The sequence below is a fragment of the Anopheles coustani genome, chromosome 2 (genome assembly GCF_943734705.1).
Source record: "Anopheles coustani chromosome 2, idAnoCousDA_361_x.2, whole genome shotgun sequence".
NCBI classification, from domain to species: domain Eukaryota; kingdom Metazoa; phylum Arthropoda; class Insecta; order Diptera; family Culicidae; genus Anopheles; species Anopheles coustani.
The window spans coordinates 93,760,913-93,778,894 of NC_071289.1; the positions used below are offsets into that span (position 1 = coordinate 93,760,913).

The window sequence follows — 17,982 nt, forward strand, 5'->3', positions numbered from 1 at the left end:
GTGGCGGCGGGAAAATCCGGCCGGTTGCGGAACACCATCCATTCATCCCCGCCGTCCTCCTTCGAGACGGCAGTGCGTTCCGCCTTCCGATGGTAAAGCTGCCCGAAGCACGTCGACCTTTTCCGTCCGGAATGCACCACGGACGATGGCGCGTATAATTGTCATCTCGGCCCTACGGAGACACAAACAAAACGATCGCGACCACGATCGGACGGGGACGTAACAAATGAAGTGAAAATGAAGGCACACCTGGTGGGGCCGAGGGCGGCGGAGGTACCGGGTGGAACGTGGGACAAGTTTGACTAATTCCTGTGTTTGACAGCCGGGCATTGTGCCTCCCTTCGTTTAATACAATTGTTACGCTGCATTGGACACCCCCCCGGGGGTGGATGAGGCATTGAGGGTTCACTCTCACTCTTCGTCGGAGCTAAAGCAGATCGGTTCCCTTATCGTCAATCATGTCCAGCTGGGTTTTTGACGTGTGCACATTGTGGTTTCGTGGTTAGCAGCGCAAACATTTAAATCTCAGGTCGCTTTCAAAGGGCTCACATACATAATTTCACAATGAACAAAGTCGAACCCAACAGCCCAAATATGTAAAACAGGTTACATCAATATGTGTCCAGTTTTATCTATCGGGGTTATCAAACGTAGTTTGACGGTACCAGCATTATTTTTAATGTAAAGGACATTTTTTGTATACAGGTTAATTTATGATATTTTTTCTATCGTACGAAATCATCTAATTTGATTATTTTACAATGTAAAGTCCTGGGGTCCTTTCAAGAAGAATAAATCTACTTTCCCTACGGTACCGTCTGTCGTCATTGTCAATGTTGCGCCAAGTTCGTCATTCGATTGGCACGTGTTTCCCAAGACAATGCTGCTTTTGCATTCACTTTCGTGCCCGGATTCGACAAGAAGTGCGTGCGCAGTTACTGTGTAGGTATTTCAACCGCTTCCTCATGCGGTTTCTGATGGTCCTCTACCACGGTTCGTTGCTTCGATGAATGCATGGATAGGAACCAAACCGCGTATAGCTGGTTGTTTCGTTTGCTCCCTTTTTGGGACGGCTGTGTCATTGAACCCGCGCATTGCTTGGGTTACCTCCTTTCACGCAGCCCGAGAAGATTGCCCGCGTCAACATTTGCATGCAACGGTTTCGTTTCCCCCAAACACTGCCAATGGCGGAGTGCAAAACCCGTCTCTTCCCGTCGATTGTCTCTTGCGACGTTAATTCGGGTTAAGTGCACGATCGAAAGCTCAACCCGAGGTGTGATCCCTTAATTGTCGTAAGGAGTTTCCCCCATTGTGGCGTCCATATAACGATGGACACAAGCGTGAGCGTGAGTGGAATTTCTTATAGGTTCAGAAATTCATAGCATTCCTTGTGTCGTATAGAAAGCAGAGACTGCCGGATGCAGAGGTTCTTTTGGTTCGATTGATTCAAGTTAGTTCAAACGGACGAGACGAAAAACAATTCGATTTTTCTTGACTACTATGTTGAATAATTAAAGAAGTTTGAAATCAATTCCTTACACCGTGGAAGTAAATAGAGCACAAACGTTAACAGTTTTAAAAATTGGCTGCTGTCCAAAGTGTCCAATTTATAATTAGTTACGAAACTCGTACGTGTCCAATACGGGCACTGTCCACTTGACCAAACAGTCGCTTTTGGTTGTAAAAGTTGTAACACATTTCTTCGATCCCAAAAACCGAACTTCTCTCACGAGGCAATACACGCTCTACAAACAGGTGTCATCGATTTTGCCATATCCAATTTAGCAAACGGCACGGCGTAAACCCTCAAACATACACGCACGCAACATGTTATGTTCGCCTGGAACAAGGGATTTCCGGCAATTGGGTGTGTGTTATGCTGCTTCGCTTTCGTTCGATCACGGTCAAGTACCCGAGATCGTCGTTTGTGATCGTCTTTCCTGCAAGCCCCCCCGGGCGGAACGAATGAATCAACGAAACAGCACAACACCCCGGTGCTGGGAGTGAGCCGGTTTTTCTGTTGCGGAAACAAGCGTTGCACGTAGAAAGTGGGTACTCCCCAACTCACTAATGCCCGTGGAGGCTCGTTTGGTTCGTTGTACCGTTGGATCTTTGGCCACACTTGGGGGAGATAAAAAAAAACCCTCCCCCCTGCCGCGTAGGATTTTAAGTTGGGGGAGTACGACACGTGGAATGACACAATTTTTATTCAAATTGGAATGTGTTTCGTTTCTATTTTCATCATCTCATTAATTAAGAGCTCACAAACGATGATTAGCAACGGGGGTGGCATATAGATCCAAGCTCGCCTCCTGTCGCCAATTTGGAGATCTTATGTCGATAGCGTGCCTGTGGAGATATTGTGCCCGAATGGCTTTATCATCCTACCGGGCTGTACTGGCGAACATCTTGATGTCTACCAAGTTCCACTTTGTTACGTTTGTGACGGTAACAAACAGCGGAAAAACAATGCGACATGCCAAGTAAAGGCACAACCAAGTGGGGCAAAGCATGTGTTCCAACACGGGACGATATGGTCATTAGCCTGAACCGCTTGTTGTCCGGCGTTGCTGTCTCCAATGACCTACTGGACGCGTGGCGCACGATCCATGGTAGCTGACCAGCAAGTAGAGCATGAGTCGCAACCGACCAACCAACATTCCTTCCTGTGCCAGGCGAGTTACGACGGCACGCCGTGTCACCATATCGAAGGCGCATCGGATTGGCTAATGAGATCTTTTGTAGGAAAACATGCTTCGGATCAATGTGCATGCTCTGGACGGACTTCTGTTCCTTTCGAATATTTACTCGAATAAGCGCTCGTTAACAGATCGACTCTTGGGAGTAAGTTGATCGTTTTGATTTCCAAAAGTTTCGTTCAACCAGTTTTAGCTTACTCTTTTCGAACGTTTCATTTTAGGTCACTTCCCTCACGATCAAGAGGTTGTTGCAGTTCATTGGCCTGCACACTATGTACGTCTTACAAGGAACAGTTCCTACTTTCGGTGCACTCCAGGGTCCTTCAGAGTGACCACCGCCACCGATAACTACAGTCGGATTTGATGCTCACGTACTTCCTGGCGCATCGATTGCACTTATCCAATCATCGCCAACAGCCATTACCGAAGTCCTCCCGTACGATTGCCACGAGCTTCTGCGGTTTTTGCGTAATGCGAATCATGCGAAGAAGCCTTAAAGACGCCATCCACCGACACCCGGTGTGATGTGGATTGATCGATGAGAAATGATTGGCACGAAAACCCCTTACCAGCGAAATGCTAGAGCAAAACAAAACCATCGGCGTGCGATGGAATGAGGGGAACAATCTTCCTTCTTCAAAGCGGTGCAGCCGCACTCCGAAGTGGGCTGTTTTCTTTCCCGGTCCTATGCAATCGGGCGTCTTGAGCCCCGAATGTTGGAGAGACTGAGAGTGCGTCAGGGACAGGTCGCTCCACGGAATTCCACTCGCGGGGTCGCAGATACGATCATGATCGCGTTTGAGAGTCGCGAGCGAAACAGCGCCTTTGCTCCATGGAGCGTTGGAAGACGCTGCTCTCGGGCCATCGTGCGCGCACCAGTGCGCCCGCATGTGCCGCGGCATGTTTCTTCAGTTGGGCTCTGGTATGTCGTGGCGGTTGGACGTACTTTCGTGGCGTTCGCATGCGCACGATTTTGTTAATTATTCATGATCGATCCTAATTGATTTTGGATATTCATTGAGCTACGTTCGATTTTGGTGCAATTAAAACGTAGCAGTGTTTAATCAAGTGAATATTTGAATTATTCAAGTTTTGGTGATTTTTTTTCATTTGTGTGTGGTAGAAACGGTCAGTGAAATATTAGTCTAAGAAAAAGCTCTAAGCAATCGATGTACGACAAAGCTTGCTTTGATTTTTTAATGGAAAGATCCTTTGGAGTTTGGAATGTAAATCTCAACCGGAACAGAACAACATGGATTAACAGTTGAAATCGTTTTGAAGCTGCATTCCAAGTGTGGAACGTTTCCTACAAATGGTAGCTGATTAATATGTGAGAATATGTGACAAATCGGTGGTTAGCGAGTTACAAACATAAACCACTTGAACGCGCGTGTGTTGAGATAAGTAGAACGGACGCGTTCGCCAACGTTTATAAAAAAATATAATAAATCCTTTCGACGAGTGCTGGCTGATAAAAAAGTATAGTCGTTTTGCGAATCGAACACACACCACCTGCTAGACAAAGTTTTATGACCACTTCCGCTTATGTTTCCCAACCGTGTTTAGTACATGACAATGATGGGTTTGCTAACTAGGAAGACGCTGTAGATTAGTTTGTCTGTTAATTGCGGGTCGTTTTATTCTTATTACGGTCCCAAGAACGGGTAACGGCACACAGTGTGAATCTATGTCAATCGTGGTGGAGCCTGGTCGGCAAGAAAAACCCTTTTCCGATCGGCCTGGGCGCGCAACAAAGACAAATCAACTGCGGCAACAAATGCGGTGGTGACGTTATGTTCGTGCTTGTCGTCGACTGGAATGCAATGAAGTGTTTTTCGTTGGCGCTCTTGATGAGAGTTAAAGCTGCGAGAAATTAGGCGTTAAAAAAAAGGTTGAAGAAAAACAGGCCGTTGACGGGGAAGTGGAGAAAAAAAAGTAAATCACATAAAATAGAACGGTAGTTTGAGGCCGGAGGAAAACTTACCCGTACCCTGGCACCAAGGATGAAGAAGTGTGCTATAAAAATAAATGACCATGAAGTAAAGATCACCAGGGGGCAGAACGAGAACAAAGAGTAATCTGTAAAATGAGTTAGAAAGTCATCAAAAATCAGTACCTGTGAACAAATTATTCGTGATAAATTCGTTCTTCCGTTGGGGGAAAAATTAAAAAAAAAACGGAAGTATGGAAAAACCAATGAAACCTTCATCAGATTGTCAGTTACACTGATTTGATGGGAAATGTGTACTTAAGTGTGCCGCATTCTGTACCGTAGTGTAGTGCATGTGCCAAAGTGAACAAAACAGCCCGCAAGACAACTACTCGACAAGCAAATCGGACGCCCCCTCGTAGGCTACGATCGTCAGATAATTGGAATGAATGGATTGGAAGACGATGATCATCTTCACCGTTCGCTGAATGGTGGAGAAAATTTCCCGTATGTACGGGAAGGAAGAAGTACTGACCGCGTAAAAAAAAACTAGATAAAAGAGAGAAACTGAGAGACGACGATCAAAGCAAGACACAACAGCAACAGTTGTGTCGAACAAAACGAATGTGGATGCGCGGCGGCGGAAGCAAAAGAAAACCGGAAAATATTATGCACAGTGAAAATTATTTTTGGCCGCCTCTTGGCTTTTGCTTTTTTTTTTTTTGCTTGCCCAAATGAACTCATTGATCACGGAAGAAAGTTTTCCTCTGTGTAGCTTAAAAAAAGGAAAAAGGTGGATCTAACTGCAAAATAGAAAAAACGGCACGTGTGTGTGTGTGTGCTTCCATGTGGGCGTGTGGTTAAAGAGGGTAGCAAGGATAATTTAATAGACTTCGGTGGCCGCAGATTCATGCGTAGCGGAATGGGGCGTGAAAAAAAAAGGTTTCCCAAGAGAAAGAGTTATTTCTCTTGAAAATGGATGGATAACTGTTTAAGAAAAAATTCTCTTGAGGAAAGGCCATATCAAAAATCATACGAGGCAAAAAATAGAAAGATGTTGGTATGTTACATAAAATGGGTCATTCCTTTCGGATAAGATCCCATCCCCCGGGTTAGGAATAATTTTCCGTCGCTCAAATGACAACAACCGACCCAATGATGCCACCGTCCAGCCTCAACCTGTAGGCCATTTTCTTGCGGTTTATCGGAAAGTTTATGTAACGTATCGGGCTCGTCTCATCGTCGCCTTAGGAAGGTTGCCTGGAATGTCGTTGGACCGACAAAGGGGAAAGGTAATAAATTGTGACGAGGAAACGGTGCGCTCCCGACGAAAACGACAGCCAAATTGTTGATGGACATGGCGGGATGGTGTATCACATTTTTACGTGCCCGATTATTGCGCGCCGGGCGTTTGTGGGTGGCCCTTGCTAACGACACCTCGACACGCCGCCAGGGGGCAGTAGGGCTGAAGTGTGTTATGCTGGGTGTAGATATTTTCCCGATGTCGCTAATTTCACTTTCGTTCCTGCTGCTGCCGCCATCGCAAACGCAACGGTGCATGGAGTAGAGTTCGCGTGCTCGTCTGCAACGTTTTTTTTGTACCCTGCTGGCGAACACTTGTCCTCTGATAGGCCAATCCATGGTGGTACTCCGTGGAGAAAGTCCACGAGGGGGAGAAGGTCGGGACGATGTCGTGGGAGTTTGCGAGTGGCGCATTGTTATGTCGTGATCTCCGTCGTCGTCGTCGTCGTCATCGTCGAGACGGTGTGGTTACGACGTTAACTATAGTTTGCAGAATTTCACTTTTCTTCCTTACGTGAAATCACACAGACTTTGAGCCTCAGGTGGATAATCAATCCTTCGAGTCACGCGATCACACGAAATGAACCGTGAAGATCAAATAAGACTACATTGTAGACTCATATTTCAGCTTCCAACTCTAGCCTTTTGGTAGAATTGATGTAATGGACGAAGAGAAATATTTGAAAACGCATCGATTGGAGGCAAGTTTATACGCATGCTTGAAAATAGCCATCAAATCTGCTTTAGACATGTTTTCCGTGACCCTAGAAGCAAATAAGACAGCAGACATGTAAAATTGCTTTAAGGAGTAGGATCAAAACACACAAAAAGGCTTTTTAGAGAACGTCTTAGAGTTCCTCTGTCCATGCAAAGATATACACACTTTGTATCTAAGACGATTCACAATGTTGTTCGTCTTCCAATTTGCAAGCAAATTGTCCTCGATAGAAAAGTGCTGCCGTACGCCTTTCTCCGGCTTCGATCATTTTCTACCGAATACCGTCAAAGTGTGTGTGTGTGTGAATATTTGGTGGTAAGGATTTTCGCGTGTCTGTTCACCTGTGTATCGCTAATGGAAAGGCAATTGTTTTCTCTTACATAAGCCAGGCCAAGAAGATGGGCCGAGAGCGCATAAGCGCAAGATCACATCAGCCTTCTTCGAAATCGGTGCTCGATGCACGTAAATCTTCCGTCTTCTGACTTCTGGTGTAAGTCCCCTCGTCTTCTTCTCGCCCCTCACGGGTAATTTACGCACACACACACACACACACACACACACACACACTCAGACAGTGCGCAAACCACTTGCTGCAGATGGAAAAATTGGCAGCCGAGGCGAGCAGCAGAAGAGCAACTAATTGCTGTTTTCCTGGTCGGGCAATTTGTTGAACTCAATCCCCTCGCCGCCACCTCCGGGCTGCTCACATAAGCCACACACACACACACAAACAACAAGTGGTTCGATTAAACGGATGAGCTCGGATGAGTGGAGTGGAGGCGTAAAATTGAACTTATCCTCACTTTGATTTTTCGGAGGGAAAACTTACTGCTTTCCAATGATGGGCAGGATTTCATTCGTTTTGTTTGCCGCAAATTCGGCTGTACTTCAAGCCGCCCCCCGTGCACCGAGTAATGTGACTCGGAAGTGGGTTGTTAAATCTTTTTTGATTCCTCTTACTGCCAACACACCGGAAAATGACGCCGATGTAGTAATAGTTTGCTGTTTGCTTATCTCTTTCGAATAACAAAATATCTGCGAAAATAGATTATTATGCCTCGGATTCATATGACGATCGATTCAATCAAACGAAGATCAAGTAGACGACGAAAGTTATTATTTTATTTAAATGTTACCAAAGGAAAGCAATATCCGATCGGTAGTTTTATTCAAAATTTTCCCATTCAAACTTCTCACTAACGTACGGCCTCCATAAAACATTTGAAATCACCGTGGAACCGGGAAACCGGGCTTCCTCCTCAGCACTGGTTTACAAGTTGGTCGTATTCCATCTGCAAACCCTACTCAAAAGATACGAATTTACCACGAGACAAATCGCCGGAGGAGGACGAACCTTCGGAGGCGGGGGGGTTGCTGTGGCTGCTTGGCGTGCAATTAATCGATGCAGGCCTATAGGAGAAGCCGATTCGGGGATCGGTTGACTGGAATTTGGGTCATCATTTCCCGTTTTTCGTGGTCACCTACCTTCACAATGGCGTGGCGGCGGTTGCCTCGAAGCCAACCGATAGCCGGCTTTGAACGGCTTTTCTCCACCTGGTGGAAGTCGTATAATTTGAATTTGACGCCAAAGCGCGTTTTATTTTATTCCCTTTTTTCTTGCCTGAAGGATGTTTTCATGTTCATTGAGGAGAAAAGAGAGTCGCAGTGAATCGGACCGAAATTTGCTACTTGCCTTGCGTGATGACCTCTCTCTGAAACACGCCGCAGATTGTTCGTGTGGACAATGCGTTGTTGCGTAACACAAGCGCAAAAGACAACCGCGCCGGCGTGGATCATTAATCAATCAAAAAGGTTTATTGTTTCGACGTTCCGCCGCGGCTGCACACACCGACATCGTGTTAATGTAACGAATCTGGGGGAAAGGTCAGCTAGCCAAATCGGTACATCCATCGTAAACCATTCAAGCCCACACACACACACACGCACGCATACCTTCACCGACCTTCGCATTCGCCGGCTGCGAGGAGGTCCCTTCCCTCAGGGCGTTGTTGCGTGTTTGCACAAGCCGTATCATTAAACGCTGAATCCTTGTGGAGAAAAGGCCGCCCGACGACGCAGCGAGTGGTTTATCTCATTTTAAATCTCTGTGCCATTAGGTCAGCGACGAGTGTGTTCAGTGGAGTGTGAGTTAAGGGACATTGGTTGAATTGAAACAAAAACGAAAAGTGTTGAGTGAACTTTAAACAAACTTTGCGAGCCGGTGGTGAAAGCAAAATGTGAACAAAATGATGATGCAGACAGAAGCACGCGTCGTACATCAATCGGCGTCTCAGCAGGCGACGCCCGGCAGGCAACGGCTTCACCAGCAACAGCAGCAACCTGGGAGGAGTCTAACTTCGTCGGTGGCAGCTCAATCGAGCCAGCAGCACCATGGTCGTCCTGGTAGTGGAACGAAAGTGCCACAACAACAGCAGCAGCAGCAGCAGCAGTATACCAAGTTTCGCAATAATCGCAGTGCGAGTAGTAGCCGAATTGGACTTTTAGCTGGACTCCATCACCAACAGCAGCACGGGCAGGGGAAGCCGGTGGTCGAGGCGAAGGTCGACTGTCACCGGAAGGGTAATGTGCGGCATACGCGGGGAGGCGCCGAAGAGGATGGCCCATCCTTTTCGATGGACCGCATTCCGAAGATGGAGCTGCTGAAGGTGAACTACGTGAACCTGAAGAACGACGAGGCAGCTGTAGAGAAGAAGCGCTCGTCTGCGGAAGGGGAGAAGAAAAAGTCGCCATCGTCGAGTGTTCCGACGGGAAGATCCCAGCATGCGGGAGAAAAGTCAGCAGCGGGAAGTGGCAACCGAGGATCATCCTCTTCCTCCTCGTCGACGCCATCGCCGCCTACATCTGGTGGTGGAGGGCAAACTGGAGAAGAAGCTGCTGAAGGTGTCGGCAAATCCAAGTACCTGGTATATAAGAAGCACAACGGGTTCGGGGCGAACGCACCGAGCGCCGCGGAAAGTGGAGGCGGCGGAAGTACAGCCGGGGGAAAACTGCAATACATCAACGATTCGGACATCAAGATGAAGGCGTCGGTGAAGAAGAAGTACGCAATGCTGTTCGATAGTAAGAAAAAGAACAAACTGGAAACGGTGCAATACTACTTTGACAGTCGCAGCTACGAGCGGTACGTCGATAACAAACTGTACGGCGTGGTGAACGAGAAGAAAAGTCAACCCGAGTCGAAGTCCACACCCGGGTCGCCGGGAAAGGTAGGCGATGGGCAGGGGCAGAAGCGTCTCAGCTGGGACGTACGGCAGCACAACAACAACAACAACAGGCCGAGCATGATGCGGGTCATCAATCAGTCGGCGGCTGCGAAGAAGTGCGCCAACGCAATGATGGCCAAACCGATGTCGGCGGAGGCTCCCGAGGGGGGCGCCGGCAGTGGAGGTCTAAAGCAGGAGAACTGTCGCATGTTCAAACTCCAGAAGAGCCATACTAGCACCAACTTCCTCACGCGCCATAGATCGATGAACGACATTCACCGGATCAATCAGCTGTTTCTGGAATCGAAAGCTCAGGAAGCGGACGCAAGGGAACTACTTTTCGCTCCCGTGCAGCGTCAGAACAGCAGCGCCAAGATCAACTACAACAGCGGGCGAAGCAACGCCATGCAGGAGAGTGCGTTGGAGAAGAAACATGTGGTTGCTCCCGTGGCCGGAACTCCGGTTGCGCGTGATCCTGCCCCTCCAGTGCATCGGTTTGAAAAGCACCGGAAAACGGAACAGCAAAAGTATCTCGTCCACAAGCGGCTCAGCGCTCGGTACAAGACTGAAGATAACCTTCCTAATACGGTGCAGCTGACACCTCCCTCACAGTCATCGTCATCGCCGTCGGCGGTGTCGTTGGTTGCTTCCGCCGTGATTTCCGGAGAGGACACGATCAGCAAGCGCATAAGGCAGATAATCGATGGGCAAGATCAGATCGGTTCGATCGAGACCATCAATCAGGATGAGCCGGAACCGCGGCAAAAAGAGCCCAAACGTCGCAACAACTGTCATCATGGCGAACAGTTGAGGCGTCTCTCGCGCTCGAAGTCGGCCGAAAGACTCGTGAGCGACGATGACGATGGGGAGGGGGAGGAGGAGGAGGAAAGTCGCAGCGTAAAAAGCAGCAAGACCTGTGGCTACAAGAACTGCAAGTTTTCCAACTGCCCAATGTCGTCCGCTTCTTCGTCCGGATCGTCCGCATCGTCGACTGTATCGACGGCCACCTGTGCCTCCGGTACCAGAGTGAGTTCCAACGCCCCCGGGGAGGTACCTCGTAGCTGTCTGAAGCCCTCGGTAATGGCACCAGCCGTGGAACATCGACGGGTGTCCGAACAGGCGGACATCGTCACGTGTGGCAAGCGAACCTCGATCGTCATCAAGGATGACGACGATGTGCTGACGACGATGGAGGAAGTACTGGAGTGCCGAGGGGACAAGGTGCTGATGAACAACGTACTAAATGAGAAGCTGAACAACCGGGAGAGTAATAATAATAACAACGTGCACATCGTGGTTTCGTCGAAGATCAAGGAAATCGACCTGGAGAGCAATAGGATCATCATCGAAAAGTGTGTCACTCCTTCGCAACGCGGAAACGCGGCAAGCGGAATCGCGACGCGACAAAAGTTCTGGAACCAGCAGAACCAGCGCAACATCAAGCTTAAGAACAACCCGCAGACGAAGGCGTATGATGACAAGATCAACATCAACAACAAGATCAAGAACGAGGAGAACAATAGCATCAAGATCTTCATCAGTAGCAACCATCAGCAACAGCAACAGAATAACCTCTCCTGTAATAACAACAACGAGCCGGTGTCGATCATATCCACCGTCACTACCAACAGTAACCGATCCTCAATATGTTCCTCGTCGTCTTCCAATTCGACCGCATCCTCTACCTGTGGCTCGATGGGCTGTGAATCGGACAAGGACGACGGTTATTACGATCAGAGCGAACGGTCCATCTCCCCGGAGAAGCACCAACCGTCGTCGATCGTGTCCACCATCAGCACGGACAGCAGCAGCAGCACCAGCAACACTATCTGCAGCGAGTCGACCAACGTATCGCGAGTAACGTGCACGAAGAGCGAGGTGGTTGGCTCCTCCGTGCATCATGGAGGCAACCGGTACACGTCCAAGACGAGCATCCGCGTCGGCTGTGATGGGTCTCTGTTTCTCAACAATGGTTACATCGATGAGACGGAAGGAGGATCGCGCAGCTCAACGTCAGGACCTCCCGGTGAATCCCGGGACTGCTGTTCCTCCAACAACTGCTGTTGCTGCTGTCGGCGAAGATCCAAGATGTCACAGTCCTCCTCCGGTCTTCTGAGTTCATCCTCCGACCATGGCTGCTCCAATGCCGGAATGGGTGGCGGAGGGATAATCGTTGAGTGTGAGAATGATCGTACGATTTCCGCCATTATGAACAACGGAAACTCCGGTAATGGTGCGGCCGGAGTTGTCCTCCGAGGCAAAGCAAACAATTGCGAGTGTGGCAAAAGCAGGAAAAACGTTCACAAAAAGGTAAGCCTATATCTTAGAGCAAGTTCTAAAGCATATCAGGAGTTTACGCGCAGAATATTCAATTGGGATGGGGATCGCAGTGTATTTTCGAGGTAAAATTAAAATGAAAGTTAAAGCAACGACCAACAGATTACAACGGAAGGAGTTTGTATATTAACAAGTAATCAGTCCTACTTACGAAGCTATTTCAAAAAAAGGCGACGATACTCGTCGTATGCGATTTGTTTCACTTTCGTTCGCTGGAAAGTTGTGGTTTGTGGAAGCAGACGATCATATTTTGTATGGAAATCATCTTTACCGTTGAGCCCTTGAAACGCGCACCGAAAGGAAATCGGGGTGCATCATTAGAAATGCATTAGATGTGAGCAAAAAAAAAGTTCGTTGGTTAGCTTGAGCACTAATCCATGCGTTCGCTTGACCATTACGGCTCACGGTCACGGGGATGGTCGCAAAATTATTCACGGTTCGAGCCACGACGCACCCACCGTGCTCATGTTTTCATACGATCGAGAGTCACCTTAGGCTTTGCTTTCGGGTTAATGAAAATAATCGTATGCCCGCTTTAGTGGCTAACATGAACAGCTCTCGAACATACCCAACCGTGTCGTGATTGCAATCGAAATAAAATAGGTCGATTTAATTTCAATAATCCCCGATAAAAAGAGTTTTACTCGTTAATGAGATATTCAACGTAAGTGTACTTTTTTACTGTAGAAGTTTGTAGCAAAACATCAGCATGACCGATTTGTTCGACTTTCTTTGTGATTTATTTTCTTGAAAGTAAAGTTGTAGTAAAGCCTATGTTTTGTTCGAAACGGCCTCTAAACTATCGCTTCTAGTTTCCTTTAATTCCTACGTTGTGTTTTATCTCAAAAATGGAAAACGCGTGCTTGTCGTGCCACTATCAAAACGCAAGAGAGTGCTACGATACCAGAAAAACGTAAACTAGCCTGCTGCGTTGGTCAAAAATTGCACTCTTGAAACGCAGTCAAGAAACGCACAGCCTACTCGAACCCATTCGGGTAGCCATTCCAATCTTCAAGCTTTATAAATTGTGAATCTGTTGTTTAGTTTGTGCTTTGCAATGTTGTCATCTTTCATTCGGGATGCAAAACTTAAAATAGTGTTATGTCTTGCCGTTCCCAGGCCGGACCTTCAGCCGGAGTGGGAAAGAAAATTTCCCCAACACGAAGTGGTGAGGGATTCCGTTGTGGCGAGCTAATTTCCATGTTCATCTTCCCATCGCCATTATTGGGCGAAAAACTGTGAACTTCCGTTACAGTCCGCCGTGGTTGTAAGCAGCAGTAAGATGTTTGCACAAATAGGCCCGATCGAAAAGCTTCAATTTGGTCCATCGATTTCGCCTGCCCCGCAAAGACCACAAGGCACAAGGGTGAGAGCTTCTGGTGAGGAGGGCTGGGGAATTAATTGTAGCCCTCGAAGGAAAAAGTAATCGAAAAAAGTTGAAGCGAAATGCGCAAGCACTCCACTGGTGCAGCCGCGGCTTTCTTTGGCTGGAAACCGAATTGAGTTTGGGTTTTTCGGTGATGGGCAACCTCGATGCAAAGGGCGAAGGGGGGGCAGTTCGATGGAACGGGGTGGAGCAGAATGGTAGAGCATCGGACGGACGGACGGACGAACTTTCCACGGCCATTTTGCTCTTTTACAGTGCAACCTTCAACAACAGCACGGGCGAACCCGTGGGTTCGTCGATTCGGGGTGGCATCGATCGATTCGAACTAAATAATTATCTCTCCCTGGATCCACATGCGTTTAAGCAGCTCTTTCCCTCCCGGATGATTCCCAACCACGGTCGAAGTGTGTGTGTTGTTGTATGCTTCTCAATGCTTCGGTACTAATCATGGGTTTTGCTTGTGCGCTTGATTTCACAGATCGAAAGCTTCTCACCGCGGCCACGATCGATCGATGGCCCGCCGGACTCGGGCATTTCCATCAGCAGCGATACGGTCATTGCCAGCTCGGATAGTGATCTCAATCTGCAGAGTCAAACGGTAAGCTAAGAAACCCTTCTAGTTCACGGTACCACAAATCCAACGAATTGAACAAACACACGATTTCGTTTTCCGTTTCTAGGATTCGGATGAAAGAAAACTGAAGCGAGGACATGTACTGGCGGAACTGCTGGAAACGGAGCGTATCTACGTGGCGGAAATGGGATCCATTTTGAGGGTAAGTCAAAAGAAGAGTGTCTTGTTAAGATTTTTACTCAGGAGATCGTATTTCTGGCCGTATCTGAAGCACACAGGAGCAAGTAGAAGAAAAAAGTATAATCAATTTTACGAACGTTTATATATTTTAGTACCATTAATCGTGAACTGAAATAAGTCATATTCCGTATACTGCAAAGGCTGAGGTGATCGTGATCTCTGATCATAGTTTGTCCGGTTTTATAATTTACGTTTACGAAACAGCATAATTAGCTCTTGGACGCAGAAACCACGAAGCATGGCTTGAGAAATTCGGTCGTAACAACGTCAACTCGTATCCGTTCTGATGATCGTACGATCTCTCGACGCATGAAGCGCGGATGCTTTATGAACTTTTCCCGCACGACATGCACCGCGAAATCGGGTAACGTTGGTTGGTTGGGTTTTTTTTATGGTTTGTAAATGACCACCAATGCGGCCGCGATGGAAAAGAAATTCGTTAGTAAAAGGTCCGCTGCGTACTCCTGACAAGAAAGGAAGAAAGTTTTTGGTGTGTGCACTGAAATATTCATCTAAATAGCGAACCACCGTTCGACCTTGATCCGCCCGGGAGATTGCTGGCGAATCGGAAGCGGAGAAACACATGACGCGTTGACTCTGACGCACACACGGTTTATGTTTGCTTGCTGGTTTGTGCTGCGTTTGCGGTCAGTTTTGTGGTGCGCATTATGCGCGAATGAAATATGTGATGGAAAAAAAACTGCCTGATCATCGCTCGGTGAAGTCGTGGCGCCGAGGTGGAACCACATGGTGGCACGGTATGGTGATCTACTCTGAATGACCGCGCAAGAAAGGCGAAGGCAGATTGGAGAATCCAGACCAGGAGAAAATCCGTGCACAATCGCAGCGTTCGCCGGGGGAAGCGAAGAAAGGAATCAGCTACCTTCCATTTCCTGCGCAATTTCTCCCCTTTGGAACCGTGTGTGTGTGTGTGTGCTTAAAAGCCCAATATACCCAATTTCAGCTCCTTCAAGTCCCAGCCAGTGGGTAGAGCTCCGCTTTACCGCCTTGGTGCGCGGGGTAGATTAATAGCGTCGTTTTTCGGTTGGAACCACCGGTGGTGGACACAGCGGATAGCGACTGGACAGACCACCTGCTGCCAGAAGTATACGCTTCATAAATTCTGGATACTCTTTCAGCTCGTTCCATTCAATGCCAAAGCCAGTTCCAGTAGAAATGTTCGTCTGGTTTTGCCTATCTTAAAGCTGCAGAGCACAATGCATCTCGGTCTAGATCTCAATTTGATCGTTCACTGATCTTAGAGCGAGCAGCTACATGTATTATCATCAATCTTAATCAGATCTTTGAATGAAATTCCACCGGATTTTAATCGATTTGTTGTGGCAATGTTCAGTGAATCTTCCTAATGAGCATTCATTGTGCGTGGTTATCAACACAACGTTAACAACAGTTAATAGATGGTTTTCTCGAAGTGCGTTAGAACATTATCTTCGGCAGGATTAACAAAAAAAAAAAACAGTCTACAAACACCATGAACATGAGCCCATATAACATTTCTTTATAGTATGTAACGGTAAAGCGAAAACCAAGCGAGAGGCGCTACCTACCGAATGCTTGATTTGAAATACTATTCTGCTGTGGCGTTGCGGAGCTACAAATTCGAATCCAGCAAAAAAGAAAGCACAATCACAAGAAAATCGCGCCAATTACGATAGACAGCTTCTTGATCTTGTTGCTCTCGTCAACGGTTCTCTGGATTCTTCTCCTCCACGATGGCGCCCGCCGCGGATCAGCGGATGAAACAACGATAAACGAATCGGTAGCCCGTTAGTTTTGGCGTGCCCGGCGTGGATGTGTTTCGTGTGCCGCACTCTCTCTTTCGCTCCGACGTGCTGACCATTTCGCATGGTTAATCGTCTTAAAAGCCGCCGGGAAATGCTTGCTTCTGGAAGACGTTTCTGGAATTGCGCCTAAGGTGTAGTTGCGCCTAAGGGATTAAACGCAGAAGGGAAAGGAGAACAGGGAAACAACTACGGTTAGTCCAGTGCGATGTGCAGCGAGCGTTACACTAGTTTCTTTCGCCACCCTTTCGCTTGACCTCCCTTTCCCGGGCGAGAAGTGTTCGTTTGGGGAAGAAGAGAGTGTGATCTATATGGGTGTGACCACAGTTATAGCTCGTAATCGTGCCGGTTGGGCACTTTTGATAGCCACTCGCGGGTGCCTTACGCAGTAGACGCAATGGCTAGGAGAAATGGTTTTCTTGGCCCCGTTCTAAAGTCAGCCATCCGGCAAACGAAAAACAATCCCCTAAGCGGATCTTTCCGCGGTCCGTTAATAACTCAGCGTTCGCTAACACATCCCTCTCTTATCACAAGCCAACGATGCCGGGGTAAAATGCTCCAAATATGTGTCATTTAAATTAATCTCCAGCAGCCCGTCTTGCTTTTGAACCCAAGTTTAAAACCTGCTTTTTTGAAGTAAAAATTAGTGTCGATTGTAACGAAACTGATTGGGGTACTATGGAATCGTTTTGATTGGCGTCATGTCGTAATTGCAGCTGTAAACTGAAATTGAATTAGTTAGAAAAAAAGCAAACACCTACCGAGGTGTGAATTTCGGTTGCGCTTTCCTTCCGCTACCCTCTCCGTGCCTCTTGGTTACGTCAGGTTTATGTGCGAACAAATGGCAGTGGGTTTTTGATTCGATTCCAGAATGCATCCATCTCGGTGGGTTATTATGCCGTGTGCAGGGAAGGAATTGTTTTTCCACCAAGCAGCAGCACTAATCATAGCTTGTTATCACTTTCGCAACGGCCACAAAAAAAACCAACTGCACGCGAAAGGTAAAACAACCGTATGGTGGTGGTGGATGAATCAACAAATTTACCCCTAAAAGTGAACATAAAAAACACAGATGATGTTAGTTCATCAAGCGTTGGCCCTTTTTTCCATTTCTAAGCACGCGAAAGAGATCCCCCCCGCCCTTGAGTGCGCCGATGATGGCGTTGTTGATGGCTAATCTCGTGTGGTGTGCACACCTGTTTTCTATCATTATTCCGGAAGCAAAGATGATGCTGCAGAGGCGCTATTGCCGCTTGCATTATGATGGCACGGTTCAAGTGGTGGAAAGGGTGGTGGTGGCTTATGCAGGTCCCGCTGCACGCCGCGCATTGATGCATCCCGTCGAAATCGGGCGTCCATCGAAGCGTAGAGGAACGAGATCGGTACCTTTACGATAACGATTTCGCAGAAGGCAGGGCGCATGCGAAAATAAGATGGTAAACTAATTCTTCCGAAGCAGGGGGGGGAGAGGTAGGTGTTGTGGGTGTTCATTTATGAGTTATGATGGTTACTCATCCACCCTACAACGGCGTCATAATTTCTCTTTTTCTGCAAACACTAAAACTGGGTAAACACACGGCGATGACGCGCCTTCTCGATGGGGAGAGGTGGTGATGGGGGAAGCCAGTCTATCATCGCAACACTGCTTCACATATTGGTATTATCACAAGAGCAGCCCAGCAATCTGGACCTATTATCGGGACGGCACCTCCTCCCATGGGGTGTCGGAGTGGTGTAGTCTCGTGGCGCGCATCGCCTCGTTCGGAGGT

The 17,982-nt window shown here is 47.8% G+C and overlaps 1 protein-coding gene across 3 annotated transcripts in view; it reads left to right on the forward strand.

Annotated features, from left to right (window-relative positions):
* Nucleotides 1-17,982, forward strand: part of LOC131266159 (guanine nucleotide exchange factor DBS) — a 48,974-nt gene that overhangs the window by 21,414 nt on the left and 9,578 nt on the right. For all 3 annotated transcript variants that reach the window (XM_058268524.1, XM_058268525.1, XM_058268526.1), the window contains exons 9-10: nucleotides 14,076-14,195; nucleotides 14,278-14,373. In XM_058268524.1, the coding sequence (XP_058124507.1) occupies nucleotides 14,076-14,195; nucleotides 14,278-14,373 (216 nt within the window). The remainder of the gene's footprint in view (nucleotides 1-14,075; nucleotides 14,196-14,277; nucleotides 14,374-17,982) is intronic.